At 35.4% G+C, this 17,414-nt stretch overlaps 1 protein-coding gene across 6 annotated transcripts in view; it reads right to left on the bottom strand.

Annotated features, from left to right (window-relative positions):
* Positions 1-17,414, bottom strand: part of CNKSR2 (connector enhancer of kinase suppressor of Ras 2) — a 243,332-nt gene that overhangs the window by 4,185 nt on the left and 221,733 nt on the right. For 3 of the 6 annotated variants that reach the window (XM_005870966.2, XM_005870967.2, XM_005870968.2), the window contains one exon: positions 656-852. In XM_005870966.2, coding sequence (XP_005871028.1) covers positions 656-852 — 197 coding nt within the window. Of the gene's footprint in view, positions 1-655; positions 853-6,765; positions 8,097-17,414 lie in introns of those variants that run through there. The other 3 variants (XM_005870969.2, XM_014543476.1, XM_014543475.1) reach the window with 2 other exon arrangements.

The raw sequence follows: 17,414 nt of genomic DNA, 5'->3' as shown, positions 1-17,414 counted from the left end.
ACACACACTGAGAGTGGGAGTGTTTACTTTTTTGCCTCCTTGGACTTCCTGCCTCTCTGCTCCCCTCTCCTCCCCTCCTCCTCCCCATTTGGTGGGTGGCATAATAACAAGACCAGAGACAATGTAAGAACTTGTGGAAATGTATGCTAGGAAAGCAACGTGCGAATTGGGAATTGATAGTGTAAAGAGAACAATTATAGAATTTCTACAGAGAGCATGAATCACTATGGCTTCAGGAAATAGTCCTGAACTATCACAAACCCTTTTAGCACCCACTACTGCATTCCGCACGCATGCTGTGTTCTTCTAATAGCTATATTACTTATACTACATGGTGCATTTGTCTTAGGAAAACGAAAGACAGTAATAACACCAGCCTCGCAGTTTTGGAAAAAATAATGAATCATATCTTGTTTTCTCCTAGAACGAAGTCACATAACATTTACTAAGTGCTTTGAGACGTTAATGAAAAAGTTTAGATTATTTCCTCTTTACTAATACACTTATTATGCTATAAGAACAGCTTAGCTTCAGCTTCTTCCTATTTACCTATTCCCCACTCCCTTCCCATTGTCTATTTCTTCATCTGGTAATCACCTTTGAATTCAGGAATGAATCTCCTGAAATAAATTTCTCCTTCCATTTCCTATCTTACCTTTAAAGTGCTTTTGAGAATTCTCAGCCTGTGCAGTTTTTCATTCATCACAGGATCATTACATCTCTTTATGAATGATAGCTTGTATTCCATCTTGGTTGAAATGCGATGTTCTCCCAGTGGTGACAGACTGGCTTGCTCCAATGCCCTGTATAAATCTTGCAATGAGTCTCCTAACTTTTCTCCCCTACTTTCACCTGCAATGTCCAAAAAGAGAGAGAAATGAATCCAGTGTAACAAATAATTATTCGATACTCCAGAAATCAACTAAAATATCATCTGAAAAAAACAGGATAATGAATGATTGGAAATACACTCTATTACATTAAAAAAAAAATCTCAACAAACCAACAGCTGCTAGTTACACTGAGTAAGATTAGCTCCAGGCAGCCAATTGTTTTAGGATGATCAAATAATAGGATGCTTTGACTAACAAAATATGCTCTGAGTAGCAAATCACCGTAAATATCTCGAGTCCATTATAAGTTCAAAGAATTAGAGTACAAAAGGTACACAACACAGAAACAATCCTGAACATAATTTAATATGATAAAACAATAAATATCCCTTATCATTATATTGGTAAGCATAGAAATACTGATTAATATAACTCTCCTGGTTTGGCAATAAACTGACTTTTAGATCTTTCCAGATTTCATAAAATGGAATGGCATTCATTGGAACTTATTTGATTATAAAAATCTTCCAATAGTGTGCCATCAATTATTAGGTTCAATGTGACTGCCATAATAATGTTCACCACATTGTAAGTATAGTAAATGATCATAAATTATCAATAATAATGCTTTAAGTAAATAAAATACGGGAATATGTTTATATTCAAATTGAGGAATTTGGCACATACAAAGAGTCTTGTAAGTATTTGTAAGACTTGGGAAGAAAACACTCCAATGAAATATTTTTGTGAAAAAAAAATCTTAGAGACTAGACTAATTCAGGAAAGGACCTTAGATCTATTTGAACAAGTCAAACTCCCATCCTGTTCTTTAATTGCTTGAATATTGGTGTCATATCTTTCTCAACAATGATAAACAAAGATGAACTTGACCATGGTAGAATGAACGACATTCCACATTTACTCCTTGGGCCAATACAATTAGTACTCCTCAAATAGGACTCTGGCTCTCTGTTAAAGAATTAGGGCTATATCATGTTTCCTTTAATGTTGTTCATTCTACCATAGTCCATGTGAATATTTTAGGTTTTCTGACATAGTTCAAAAAGATTCTCTGGTAATAATAGTAGTTAATATTTATAGGTGCCAAGAAAGAGGTAAATGCGTAATGTTCATAATCCTTACAACAAAACTAAGAGTAGATATACTTGATTTTCACTTTATAGCAGGGAAGTACCTTGGTCAAGATCACAGTAACTGATGGAGCTAGAATTCCAACTGGGCAGTCTAGCTCCAGAATCCATAATTTTAATAAGAATTCGATACTGCCAATTTTGTTAATAATCATTTGAACTGTGTATTTAACAGTAAGTGCTAATGAATTTGTGAGACTCCCTTAAAGTGCAGCATTCTTAAATTTTTTTAGAGTGTACCTAAAACCACCACCAAAGCCCACAAACACAGTACCTTAACTTAAAGGGATCACCTTTAGGATTAAAAAGCCTCATTTAAGTCTCATGTTCAATTTTTGGCTCTGCTGCTGAGGTTAGCAACTATTAGTAGTAGGATCATTGGGTCCTGCCATTGGAAAGTTCCTTCCGTCCTTTTTATTATTGTTATCATCAGCACACGACATTACAAATCCCATGAATTTTAACTTCCTAATCATATATCTACATTAGAACTATAATCTAAAAATACAAACATCCCTTTAAATAACAGCTTTTAAATTCTCTGTTGGGTCATCTATGAATGTTTGCAACACCTAGAAGATTCTGATGGGCGGGTTGGTGGAGGACTATAAAAAGGAGTAACTACTTTGTGGGTTAAGAGCAAGATTGAAATGGGATAGGGAATGTTAACTGAGAATTGTTTGGAGCCAGGAAGGCACAAAATCATAAGGTCATTCAGAGTACCTAAATGGAGTTGTAAAAACAAGGATACATTTGAACAGCATAATTCCATTTCACAAAATCATAGGCCAGGAAAGGACCTTGAGGAATTATTTAGCAGTTATCATTCTTTTAGCCTCAAGGCAAGACTGCATCCAAAGCTCGATGTAATTTCATAGAGCAGAGAGTGAGAGAGAAAAGGGAGGCCTAACAGATGTGAATTATAGTAGTTTAGGTATCAGTGGCCTAATGTATTATTAGTTTCACAGTTTTTGAAAGAAGGAGGAGAACAAAAGGGATTCAGTTTATAGTTTTAGGATTTAAGGGAGGCAGACTATTTTTACATAGTAAAGTTTTATTTACAAATACCCTTCCTCCATATTAGCTAAAACTGTAGGGAGTATATATTTTGTTTAAAAAAATTCTTACAGGTTTCTTTCTCCCCAGTTCTTAAAGTTTGTGAAATACTGGGCCAGTATGAAAATTGATTTTTTATAAAGTTTCGATGCAGTTTTAGTTTAAGAAGGATAAAAGTTACAAGCATAGCTATTAAATAAATAAAAACAGAAAGGTCCCCCCCTCCCCACCGCTCTTGCCATTAAGGGGGAATAAAAGCATTCAACCAAAGGACAACACAATTCCACAAGGGATCTAGTTTGAGAGATGTGAGAATAATTGAGTATAGGTTTATCTCTGGGTAGTACATTTGAACAAGAAATCACAATGAGACGGAACACAGAAACATTTCCAAGTATAGCAATGGAATAGCATGGTCCCTATTAGAGATAAGTAAGGCCCCCTCCCCTACCCCTACACATATACACATATGCAACATCACAAGACACAGCAGTGGGATGAGGAAAGATGGATTGAGATGCCAGGCTACCACAAAATGCCACCAATCACTGAACATTTTAAGACTAGACAAAGAGTCCTTTTATTTTCAAAGGAGGGGGGTGAGGGGCAGAGTCACATTATAAATCTGATTCACTGTGCTCAACAGTCAAAACAACACAGAACTCAACATTCAAGACAAAAACAGACCTTTATTTTCTTTTATAATTTTCAATTGATTTCCTTGATTTTTTTTTCCTCTCAGATGAATACCAATTAAGTCAATTGGGGCTACTGTTGCAACTGAAAATATGAAAGCACCTTTATTTTCTTCTCGTTTTGCCCTCTTCTTCTTCGTCTCCTTCTCACTTCTCTTCTGGTTTCTCTCTTTTTAAAACCCTTGCTTTTCTTCTTCTAGAAGAGGCTTGCTTTGGAAGAGCAGGCAAGCACTTGGTGAGGTCTGCTTCCTTATTGACTTTCAACATGCCAGTTCAGCCATTGGAGTGCTGGCAGAGTACCAGCTCTTTTGCAATTTGAATGAATGTTTCTGAAAGTTGGCAAAGTGTAGAACACCACATGCAAACCACAGGACATATATAGGACCCTTCAGTGATTCCTAGTGAGTAAGTATATTGCTCCTACAAAAAAATTTAATTGGTATCTAATTTATTCAGGAACTCTGGGCCTTTGCAAGAATTAATTCCATCCCATATTATATTTATATTTACGACATGTGAATTAGTTCTGTCAGGTAACAAACTTTTCTATTGCAATTTTATTAAAGCAAATGGAACATATAAAGTTTTCTTTCCTATATAAAATTTCATTGTATGATAGATTTGAGAGTCACAAAGAAGTTATTGATGAATTAACATGTTTCTGTATCAAGGGAGGGTCATTTCTGGCTGTGTCATCTGTGGCAGGGGAAAAAGAAGATCCTTTATTGTCTTATTGATACTCTAGCTACATTATGAAATATTGTGACCCTATTCCTATGTAGTAAGCACCACAGCAGTTCACTGTTTGGTGCTTTCAGGTTACATATGACCTCCTGATAGTGATAAAGAAGAGGTCAAAGAAAAGATTAGCTAATGCAAAATAATAGTTTGTTAGAACTTTCTTGCAAATGGATTGTTAGCAGATGATAATATAGTTCTCAAATACTGAAAGGTCTTCAGTTGGTGTATTTCCTTACATTCATGCCCAGTGGTTTCCAAACATTTTGATTGTGCACACTTATTAGTTAAAACACTTCTACTTTTGATAACTTATATACATGTATTACTCTATGTTGATATGGATGTAATAAAACAGACACAGAAAAGAAATAAAAAATGAGCTATAAAAATTGAGGACAAATTCCAATGTCTTTTCTTCCTGTACCTCAATGGCCCCATGTGTACCCTCCTTCAGAGACCTAGATTATGACTCTCCATGAGCAGAAAACCCTCCCTCTTATTTGCATTTCCCATTCTTCTGTCTGGCACAGGGCCGCAGGTACCCAAGATTTAAGCTGAGTGATGGTTTTCTCTACTGTATACACACAGTACTCCAAAGAGGGCTCCCTGTTAGGTGACTGTGCACATTTTATCACAGTCTATTATACAATTTTGTTCATGTTCCTTTGGTGGAAATTATGGAGAGCAGAACACAAACTTGGCGACTCAAAATTTCATGCTGGTGTCTTCCCCATTTCCCCAGGACTGTAATGACAATGTTGAAAGAAAGTAAAAGATGAAAAGAAAACAAAACAAGTATACCAGCTGGGCTCTTGAAGAACCAAGTCAACATGTTTTGGAAGGGAACTGTGCTCTTTTAAAATTGGACAATGATGTCTTTCTGGAAACAGTCATTCCTTCCACAACACAGCTGGGTAATGAGCACAGAAAGCTTGGAAAAGCTAAGTCACAAGGGGCAGAGAAGGCTGGACATAGTAGCATTAGTCACCAGTCAAATGTGAGAGGCATTCGTTCTTGTACAGCCACAGAGCGCCTAAAGGCTTCCAGGCTAATGGTGTCACGTATGTGGAGCACTATTCTTGTCATGAAGGTCAATTAAACATTTGCATTGAAACAACGGGAATATTTTCTGTGAATACTAATTTACCAGTGCACCATGATGAACAACTTATTTATATGTAAGGTGATAAGTAAACTTTTAATGGATTTATTGTAGATGGGTTTAATGTTTATAGGTTTTATGCTAAAGATGATTATGTATTAAGGACTTTAAACTGTAATCTGAATTGTCTTATAATTACATATTAACTCTCTTATTCACGCTTTTATATAGGTCAACTAGCTATGCTTAGCATTGTAAAGCTGGGGTGGGGGACAGCTGGTTATACCAGAAAAAAACATAATATTTTAAAACTAGGCTTTTAATCATTGCTCTGTAATCACCTACCCTTTTCATTTTTAAAAGTAATTTTTTTCCTTAGTCAAAATAACAATTTCTCTGATAAAAAATTAAGTTTAATGAGGGAAAAAATCCTATTTTTAAAAAAGTACAGCTTGAGTGACTCTACCAGTATTGCTAAGTGTATTCTTAAAGAACATGTGCGGTCTATCCCTGTGTAAGAATGACCTTGTGCTTCACCAAAATCAAGTACAGCACATACTAGTGTCTGTCAGTGCCTTCTGCACAACAGTAAAGATGTGACAGAAAAGACAGAGCTGGAGATTTTTCTGTATTTCATTCTCTATGCATGTTAATTCTGCCAAATTATGTGGTTTAAGGCCACAACTACAGGACAGTGACTGAATTTCCAGGGCACTATATAGTAGTTTCTATGACGGATAGTTTCTATGATGGCAAAATCTTGGTGTCCTTGGCACTGATTTATTGACCCAAAGGAAAGGTTCTTTGAAGGACAGCCACAGACATAAATGACCAATTCTGGGTTTACCCATGGAATTTAGAAAATTTATCTAATAGACACATGGAGGTCAAGGTACCTGGTTCTTAGGCAGGGATGTATTAAGGGCACAGTTTAAAATCAAAGCTGAGAGATGATTATGTTTAAAAACCAACGTGGAGTTACTATAGTCCTTAATGAGAAAAAACGAAAATATTTTATATCATAAAATTTCACTATAACTTAAACAGAGAGGATGACCCAAGACAATCCTGCTAATATTAAATACCAACAAAATGCTTTTTGATGGATTTCTACATACCGGAACCATCATTTTTATATATATACTTAAAAACACATTAAAACGGTTAGAGCACAGAAGCAATTGTAAGGCAGATCAATGTGATTTTTATTCACAACACAAATTCCATTTGTGAGAAAGAAGCATAGATTACTTCTTTTCAGAAATATATTTACTATCAAGCATACTTAGCAAATTATTTAGCTATCTGAAAAGATCTGAAACCAATTGGTCATATTTTATTTTTAAGTAATTTATATTTTTACATGTATTCACATTATGCAATACCACACACTGCGGCGACAGGAAGAAAAAAACATTTCCAAATACAATGTTAAATTATCTGTTCATTGCACAGTATTAAATATCCATTAATTAGCATTGAAATTATTACAGAGTATCTTATCCAACTAAATAAAGGAAATTTCACATCCACTACAGAAGAAAAATAAGCAATATTGAGTCATAAGGGACCCAGTTACATAGTATTAAATAATATGTGAAGCTAGTTTGAAAGACATCCAGACAAAATACTTTTTCAAAAGTGAAAACCACAGCCTATAGATTAGGAAAATTTTACAGAAAAGAATAGCTCATGCCTGTCCTATGAGGCAACACCATTTGTATACAAGTGCCAAGAAATAAGGAAAAAGTTAGGATTTTAGCTGAGGAATCTAATAAAGCCTGGCATGAGGAATTTTCTTCATTAGTGTCACCAAAAGCAATCTCTGTGTTGCACCTGAATACACTTTATAATAGAATAAACATAGCAAGTTTCAGAGCAGGTTGTGTATACCTTGCCTTAATAGATTACACTTAATTTAGTACAATACAGCACGTCAAGTTTTAAAAATGCAAAATACACTTAATACACAGAATTTGCTTCCTCTGCTTTGCCTTAAAGAGGCCACCAAAGAGTCCATTAAACAGCCAGGGTTTTCTAGTTATTGGAGCTGACCCCTCTCCTTTCCTGGTGTAAGGAGAACACAACTGAAATGTCACCACACAGAGCCCTTTCCCAGTCAATACCCTTCCCCTTCTGTTCTCTCACAGAAATGGCAGTTTTCTGTCACTGTGCTCCATCTTGATTGGCTTTGATCTTATGCTAGTCCCAGTGTAGAAAGCTCGCATTCTTCTTAAGAGTGGCCTGCCCCTCTTAATATCCCTTTAGGGAGGCCCCCAATCCAAAACACTTGATGATCTAAACTTTTAAAAGTCTGTTTTCTGTTATAAACAGCAAGGACGAGGCCATTTTAGTTGCTTGCAAGAGGTTGATGTTGAGTCTGTGCCGTGCCGACTCTCTCCGATCTAAATTCTCTAAACATTAGCTTATCAATCTGTGAGTCCAATGGGTTGAGTGCCAACAGAAGTGGATCCGATTTGGCATGGAGAGGTTCTATCAACTCTCGCAGTGTATTAGCCTAATATGATAAAGCAGTGATACAATATGATGAAAAGACCTGCGGGTGCCATTATTTCTAAAGCACATTAGTATCTGTATTAGAAATACCATCATGCAATACCCATGAAGAGAAAGAGAAAAAAATATGGCTAGAATTGCATATGGTTTCAATACCATAATGTTTTTCTGTTGGCATGCAAATCTATTTGGCCATAAGTGGGACACTTTTTGCTTTAAGCTTGGTTATTTGGAAATGCCAATCTTATGTATACAAAATAATACACAGCACAGATACATCTTTTCCCACCTCTATACTTGTATATGCATGTCTATAATTTTAATGAGAAAAGTCTGTTAAAAGTATTCTTCATACACATGTAAAATGACCAGTCTTTCAAGGAAATTACACAGTATTTCTATATGAGATCTTTCCTCAAATTCATCCAATGAAGAATTATGAGGAAAAGTTTTCTGGTCTACCTTCTATCTAACTACTCTGATATATATTTGTTAACCACGTGCTAATCGGTGAGATAAAAGAGTCAGCTAGTGTGCCTCCAATGAGGAGGTCAAATGCTGACCAACACGAAATGAAGAGAACTGAAAAGCTCTAACAGGGCAATTGTGATGAAAGGGTGACTTTACAATTGAACATGAGCCACATGCCAAGGAATTAAGAAACTAGAAGAGACTGAAGTTTCTGAATGACCTGGGAAACTAAGAACAATTGGGATAAAATAAACTATAGTCTCTCTTAGTTCATTTTATTTTAGATTTTGAGGAATCCAAATACTGTCATCAGACACAAGTTTAATTTTTGTACTAGGGCAGAATTTTATCTGCAATATCCTGTAATAGCTTTTGAGTATATTAAGAAGTTACAAGGTGAGAAGGCGTGTTGTTCATTACTACCTCCCTTAGAAAATGAGAAGGGTGTGAGTAACCCATAGCACTTTATCTAGAAAAGAGAATGCAGCCTAGTTCAGAAATCAGCAGAACTAATTTTTGTTTATTATAGCATACCATTCTCTTATAGGAAAGGAGCTGGGAATAAAATAATATTCATATGTAAGTCAAATAAAACAAAATATAATATCTAATTTTAGAGGAAATTATAATATTGGAATGCTAGCTCTGGTTTCTATCACTTTGTTTCATAAGGTCATGGAATTTCTTTTTTTCTTAATAATTTTTAATGTTGACACTATTGCAGGTGTCCCCTATTTCCACCCACCTTTGCCCACCTCTACCCTCCTTTGCCCTTCATCACATGGGGTATGCACATATGTTCTTTAGCTAATCCCTTCGCCTTCTTTATCCAATCACCTTACCCTCCTCCCCTCAGGTACTGGTCATGGAATTTGAAACAGAAAAGTCACAGGCAATCTAACCTTGGGCACAAGTTCATTTCTAAGTTTGAACTGTTCCTAATTTATCTATGCAATTCAAACATTTTGTAAGTTGTTGTTTTGAACACATCCCTTATTTCAGAGAAAAATGTTACATGAGTAGTTTAATTTTTATTGCACTTAACCCATACTAAACCTGACCTAGATACCTGGTAATCAAGTCACGATTAGTTGTTTCTATAGCATGGCCGAATTCTACTCCAAGATATTGGAAACACTTGCTCAATTGAGTGCCTTACTAAAGTGCAGGTTGGTGAGGGAAGGACTGCTATTTTCAAAATGACTACATTTAGTTCCCAAACTGTATATACAGGGTGGGACAAAAGTAGGTTTATAGTTGTTGGCATGGAAAATAATACAATAATTACTAAATAACAAGGCAAGAATAAACTGTACTTTGTGTACTCACAACTGTAAACCTCTTTTGCCCCACCATGTATTAGCATAAGAGAAGATAACTGCCCAGGGCAAGGTATCTGTTCAACTAGTAGTGATCAGGGCCACTGGCTACGAAATCTCAGGGCTGGAGGTCTGCTTGTTAAACACAGATTTCTGAGCCCTACCCCTAATCTGAATTAGAATTTCTGGGTATGGAACTCGGGACTCTGCATTTTAAGCAAACAACCTAGGTCAGTGGTCGGCAAACTGCGGCTCGCGAGCCACATGCGGCTCTTTGGCCCCTTGAGTGTGGCTCTTCCACAAAATACCACGTGCAGGCGCACATGTACAGTGCGATTGAAACTTCGTGGCCCATGCGCAGAAGTCGGTATTTTGTGGAAGAGCCACACTCAAGGGGCCAAAGAGCCGCATGTGGCTCGCGAGCCGCAGTTTGCTGACCACTGACCTAGGTGATTCTTGTGCCCACTACAGTTTAAGACCTGCTTCAGGCCAGTCACATTGGGTAGGGCTAGTTGGAGTGATGCCACTTTTTGTACTACAGAGGCCTGTAGTTGGGCATGTCACATAGCACTTCATTCTTATTTCCATCACCAGTATAACCTTGTATTACATAGCTCGAATAATTTCAATGTTTTTGCCATGGAATCCGATAGAAATATCTTGGTCTACTGAGAATACTACTAGAACAAATTCTTTACACCTATTCTTTTATGTACTATTAAATAGTTCCTCTTTATTTTTTAATATGTTTTTATTGATTCCAGAGAGAAAGGGAGAGGGAGAGAAAGATGGAAAAATCACTTATGAGAGATAATCATCGATTGGCTGCCTCCTGCATGCCCCCTACCAGGGATTGGGCTGGCAACTTGGGCATATGCCCTGACCTGGAATTGCACCCTGACCTCCTGGTTCATAGGTCAACGCTCAACCACTAAGCAATACTGGCCAGGCTAAATAGTTCCTCTTTTTTAAAAATTAAAATTAAAATTAATTATACAATAATGATATTTAGTGATAAGAAAATATTCAAAATACATTAAGTTAAGGAATAAAACAAGAGTATGTTAATAATATTTAAATATATTTAGCTTATATATTGCAAATAAATTGTAAAAAATGATAAGAAATTGTGTGCAATAGCTAAAATGTACTCATTTAAGCTACACAATTTTATGCTATATTTTAAAAAAATCTTTATTGTTGAAAGTAGTATAGATGTCCCCTTTGTTTGTATATGTGTTTTTCTTCCATTGACTCCCTCCACCCCAACCAGGCCTTCACCACTGTATTGTCTGTGTCCTAGATAGATCCTCTTTATTCTTGAGGCAAACAGGACAACTATAAAGATACTTCCAGACTCATGCCCATTAAATCAACTGAATGTATTTGTGTGTGTATTCTGAATCTCAAGTATGAGCAGCATTGGCAGGCCAGGACGGTCAGATATGATGGACTAGTACATGGTTAACCTACGTGAAATTTCTAAAACACAAAAACAAACTTGCTTCATAATGACACCGTTCCATGAAAGCCTATCTTTTGTGAATCTCATATTTTTGTCTTTTACTTTTTTGCAAGTCCCTTTCTGGTTCTTAACACTCTACCTTTCTCTACCTTCATGTTTTTGTTGGGCTTTCTAGCTCTTGAACTTCATTTATCCCCAAATAGTAAAAATAATTCCAACTAGTTAAATTATTTATTATACTAGTAATGACAGACTAATTTGATTCCTGTTTTTAAAGAACAAGCAGAAATTGCATATACCTTAAAAAGCAAACAAGTTATATGGCTCTTGATTGTTTTCTTTTGATCAATATCCTAATTATAAAAAATATTCCCACCTGACTGGTGTGGCTCAGTATCAATGGTTAGATTCCAGGTCAGGGCACATGCCTGGATCTCAGGCTTGATCCCCAGTAAGCGGGGGTGGGGGGGTTGGTGGTGGTGGTGGTGCAGGAAGCAGCTGATGGATGTTGATGTTTCTCTCTTATCAATGTTTCTATTTCTCCCTTTCTTCTCCCTTCCTCTCTCTCTCATATCAATAAAAACACATTTGAAAAATTCTCCACTTACTGCTATTGAAATAAACTTCACTGTTTACCAAGCTTTTAATCAACTGCATTTTGAAACAGCAGCAACATATCTAAGCTACCCTAAGAAAATCAGTAATATTTCTATTTGGTATTTTACTTAACAAACATCTATTGAGCTTTCTTTCATCACTGAAACCTCCAATTGTGAGGCCACCAGCCAAGTTGTATAAAAAGAAACAGCTACTGTTTCCCTGTTACTAAACCTCTATGTAATGCCATGTTGAGTCATGTACAGGATGACTTATTCCATGGATCTGCTTCCCATGCAAGCTCTTCACAGATTGAATCCATGTAGGCCATGTTGAGGATCATGTTTCTTTCCCTTTTTGATTTATGAATTTAAAAATTCTCCCACTAAAGACTGCTCAAATAATAAGCAGGAAGAGAAATTCCAGAAATGTAAGTTTTAGAAATGTAATCTGGCTTCTAATAATGTACCTGCTAGGAACAACTGATGATCCCAAATCAAATGCCTGAGGGTTAGATTATAGGGTAAGGATGGAGGCAGAAATATTTGCAAGAGAAAAATCTTTTCCTTAATGAATGAAAGAGAAGAAAATATGTGAAAATGGAAATAGGAAATCCTTAAGCCAGAATAGCACTTGGAAAGATCCCTATTTCTGTCTGAGTTTTAAGAGGAAACGGTTTCATTTATTCACTTCCATTATCAGTGAGCTTGAGGGCAAATTTAAGGGCAAAGCCACTGACTACTGGTCTTAAGCTGCTTGCAGATAACAAAGGTCACCAACAGCAGACATCCCAGCCTATCAAAGGTAACACTTGCAGAGCTCCTGGGAGAACAGAACTGTTTTGTGTGCTTAAAAAAAACATAAAGCATATTTCTGTAACACCATTATCTGGAGCCTCTCCCTCTTCTAATGTATGTGTTCATATTTAAGTTTTTCTTTTGGAAAACAGGAGTATCTAACACCATGAATAATCATCAGTGATACTTTTCTCAGTGTAAATATTGAAAATAGGGGACTGATGTCTTTGGTTCCGAATGATAAGACCAAGAGAGAGACTTGTGAATTTCGAGGGCCTCTTTTGTCATAAAGGTTGAGCTATGAGATTTTGAAAAATAGTTTATTTGCTTATTTTAAAATTTAATACCATAGAAGGAAGGAATTGACAAGTCTTTGTTTGTATTTTATGAACTAGTAAGAGTTTCATGATAAAGTATTCTTTTTCAAAATAAAGTGGTTAACTGTAAATAGTAATATAGTACCATACTTATAGTACTTTTGGAGATCTTTTGTTAGAAATTCCAGGTAAAATAAAATATTTGATGAACTTTGTAAAACAGATAAGGAAATACTGTTTCCAGATAATTAGAATGTTGCTCTAAATTGCCAAATCACAATTCCATCCTCTGTGTATAATTCACAGGAGAGAGTATTTCCTTATGAAAGTAGTATCTCATCTTAATGTACCTACTGCTATACTCTGACCTTAGAGGGCCTTTAGGACTTAATTAGTTATTATGAGTATATCACACACTCTGGGTTTTTCTGTCTGCATTAAAAATGAAGGCAAACCTAAAATACACTTTAAAAGAAACATACATTAGCAACAATTGAAAAGGTCTTTTATATTTATTAGTCACAGGAATACTTGATATGTTAAGTCAATTGACCACCAGTTTATTTTCAACTAAGTGCCTATAGATATTTCAGAAAAAATGTACTATGGAATTTTGCCACATTATATTGTCGTCTCAAATGTCACCATTCAGAATTTAAAATAGAAAATGGGAGGGATTCAATTTTATAGATATGTAAAGTTCAATAAGTATTTAATGTGCACCTACAGGTAGATATAATATATCAAATGCTTGGGATAAATATACAAAGATGATAGTCTGACCTCAAAGAGTTCATGATATAGTTGTACAACCCCTTCCCCAATTGCTGTCTTAAAATTTTATAGTTAAGAATTATCATTAAAATACTGCTCTACTTTATTAAGTACATGTATATGTATATATATACATACACATAGACAGATTCAATTATATAACTAAAATGTAAATATACAATTACCATAGTAATGTATATTATATGTAATTATACTATATGTAATTACATTAATAATGCTGTATGACTATATTAACTTTAATTAAACATACATAGAAAGTAAAAATATTTGAAATTCACAGCAAATTTAAAGGAGACAAAAAATGAATGCACATATGTATGTATATATAAAATATAAAACAGCTGAGTTATGATGCTTACAATGGACTTTAAAACTGAAGAATATAATATGCCACCCTAAAATATGCCACTTTGGCATCTGAATTATTTTGAGCTGAAGGTAATTAAAAAACAGCAAAAACAGAAAAATCTTTGGCTGTTCCCCAGGATATAAATTTCTCCTTTTAAATTTGTTCTTCCTCTCCTCTTCCATATCAGAAGAACAACCCTTATCATTGGAGACAGAAATTTGGCATCAAGATGGGTCAGCACAAGCAAAACTTACTAAAATAACCCTTATGTTAGTTTCCCCCATATATTTACTTTTCCACAATTTACTGACCTAGAAGCCCAAACCCCTTTCCTTATCTTATCACTTTTTCTACAATTTACTATTTTTTGTTAAAATGATATTTAGGGCTCCAAGTCTAACAGCTTATTTGGGTCTTCTTTTCTATGAAGGCTTCTGTGTACATAAAAGTTAAAATATTAACATAGAATAAAATTTATATGCCTTTCCTCCTGTTAATCTTTTGTCAATTTAATTTGTGGGCCCCAGCCAAAGAACATAGACTGGAGAAAAAGTTTTTTTTTCCTTTCCTATAAAACATTTATATCAACTCTTAAACCATTCCATCCTAATTCATCCCTATATTTAAACATTTCATAGAGTTATTTTGAGATTAATAAAAGAATCTATTAAACTCCAATGAGACAACCTTCCCTGTAAATGTTTCTTTCAGCAACATGGGTGGATAAGAGTTTACTGGCAGAATGGGTTGCTGTTGCAACCTATTTATGATTAACATTACTATTCTTATTTTAAAATAATCTCTTTAAAATTCTCATTTCTAAATGAAGTATCTTCAGAGGTAACAAACCTGAAGTCTGAGACATTAACACACTATAGGAAATAGACTTTTTATTCCCTAATACTTTAGAGATGAACAATGCATATTTTTAATTTATGAGAAATTTTAACCTCTACCACCACCTTACCTGTTTATATTTAAAGGGTATAATTAAACAGATCACATTCTGTCTGGATGATAATTGGTGTGAAGTAACTCAGTGTTGAGAACTGTCAATGGGGTGAACAGTTAAGTCATATACGACACAACACTTCATCTGTAACTATGACTGGTCTGCCAAAATGAAAAGGCAAATTGGGACCAACCACATCTAACTTGTTTTCTTGTTTTTTTTCTTTCAATGGGTTCTTTGACCCTTCTAACCCAACTAGGACCTTCTCTTTCCTACCTGATAAGCAGTTAGGAGAACTCTAAAAAGCAGTTCCAATCTTATCTGAACCTTAAACCACTTAAGTGAATGCGTGGTAAAAATGATTTTACTTCCATGACCCAACCTATTTAATTTGTCCATTGCACTTTAGCCTGAATTCTCCAAACTGGATATCCTGGTGAATAACAGATAAGGGTATTTGTACCTGGGGAGTTGGGGTTATAAAGATACATGTAGTATATTCATTCCATCAGAACCTACTCATAGTAAACAAAGGACTTTGCTCTATGTCAAGTTGCTGAGCAGCAAACACCACCTGTGATCAGTAAATTTTGATGTTATGCAAATTGTGTTTTTACTGCCCAGTTTCTCTAGTAAATAGACAGTCAATGGCACAACTTTTTAATTCTTGAAAATTTGATCTAAAATAAATATTTATATAGAAGGTATTTCAAATTAACAGTAACATAGATCTTTGTGAACTTTTACTCTATGCAGTGATGGCGAACCTTTTGAGCTCGGCGTGTCAGCATTTTGAAAAACACAAACTTAACTCTGGTGCCGTGTCACATATAGAAATTTTTTGATATTTACAACCATCGTAAAACAAAGATTTGTATTTTTGATATTTATTTTATATATTTAAATGCCATTTAACAAAGAAAAATCAACCAAAAAAATGAGTTTGCATGTCACCTCTGACACGCGTGTCATAGGTTCGCCATCACTGCTCTATAGAGTAAAGCTTATGCTTATTCTAAATTCATACACTATCCTCAAAGTACTGCCATCTTGATTTTGGTGGAATTATTTTAAAAAATCATTCAATATCAGCTTCAGTTACATGATATTCCTCCTGATGAAATGAGGGAAAAACTGAGGTACTGATTTGCAAAAGTGAATGAAATACTACATATTTTTCAACAAAAGTACAACAATGGGTGTGTGGGTGAGTGATTCTTCCGCTAAAAATTTATTTATTTATTTATTCTTTTAAATTTATTTTTTGTTAATCCTCACCTGAAGATATTTTTTCCACTGATTTTTTTTTGAGAGAGTGGAAAGGAGGGATGAGGGGGAGGGAGGAAGAGAGGGAGAAAGAGATGTGAGGGAGATACACATGGATTGGTTGCCTCCTGCAGGCGCCCCCATGGGTGGGAGGAGGGCGGGGGCCGGGACAGAACCTTCATTCCAGGTGCCTTTGACTGGAAATAGAACCTGAGACCCTTTGGTGTGCAGGATGACGTCCTAACCACTGGGAAACACTGGCCAGGGTTTGTGCTAAAATTTTAAAGACATTATTTCCTCTCATGCTGTAACATTGTTTATGATTGTAGAAGCTTGAAGTAGACTTCTGCTTACTTATTCTGGCTGAGCTTACAATATTACAAAAAATTACAATATTGATTTCTCCCTTTCAATAACTTCCAAATGTTAATGCATTATTACTAAGTTCCTTGGCATACCAACCTGACATTTGGTATCATTTGCTCATTAACAACTCTGGCAAGGAGGAGCAGCTTTGGGGCCACTGCCAACTGAATTTCTTAGCAATAAAGACAACAAAAATACCTTCCCTAGCAAAGTAAATGCCAAGAAAGTTAAAAAGAAAAGGTAAAATCAACATCATTAAAATGTCCATACTACCCAAAGCAATCTATAGATTTAATGCAATCCCCATTAAAATACCAATGGCATATTTCACAGATGTAGAACAAACTCTCCAAAAATTCATATGGAATAAAAAAAGACCCCAAATAGCCTCAGCAATCTTGACAAAGAATAGGAAAGGTGGAGGGATCACAATACCAGATATAAAGCTATATTACAAAGCCACTGTTCTCAAAACTGTCTGGTATTGGCACAAGAACAGACATATAGTGCAATGGAACAGAACAGAGAACCCAGAAATTGACCCAAACCACTGTGCTCAATTAATATTTGACAAAGGAGGCAAAAGCATACAATGGAGTCAAGACAGTCTCTTCAATAAATGGTG

This window comes from Myotis brandtii, unplaced genomic scaffold (assembly GCF_000412655.1).
Source record: "Myotis brandtii unplaced genomic scaffold, ASM41265v1 scaffold326, whole genome shotgun sequence".
In the NCBI taxonomy this organism is placed as follows: domain Eukaryota; kingdom Metazoa; phylum Chordata; class Mammalia; order Chiroptera; family Vespertilionidae; genus Myotis; species Myotis brandtii.
Note: the sequence above shows the minus strand (reverse complement) of the source record. Positions and strands in the feature narration are given on the sequence as shown.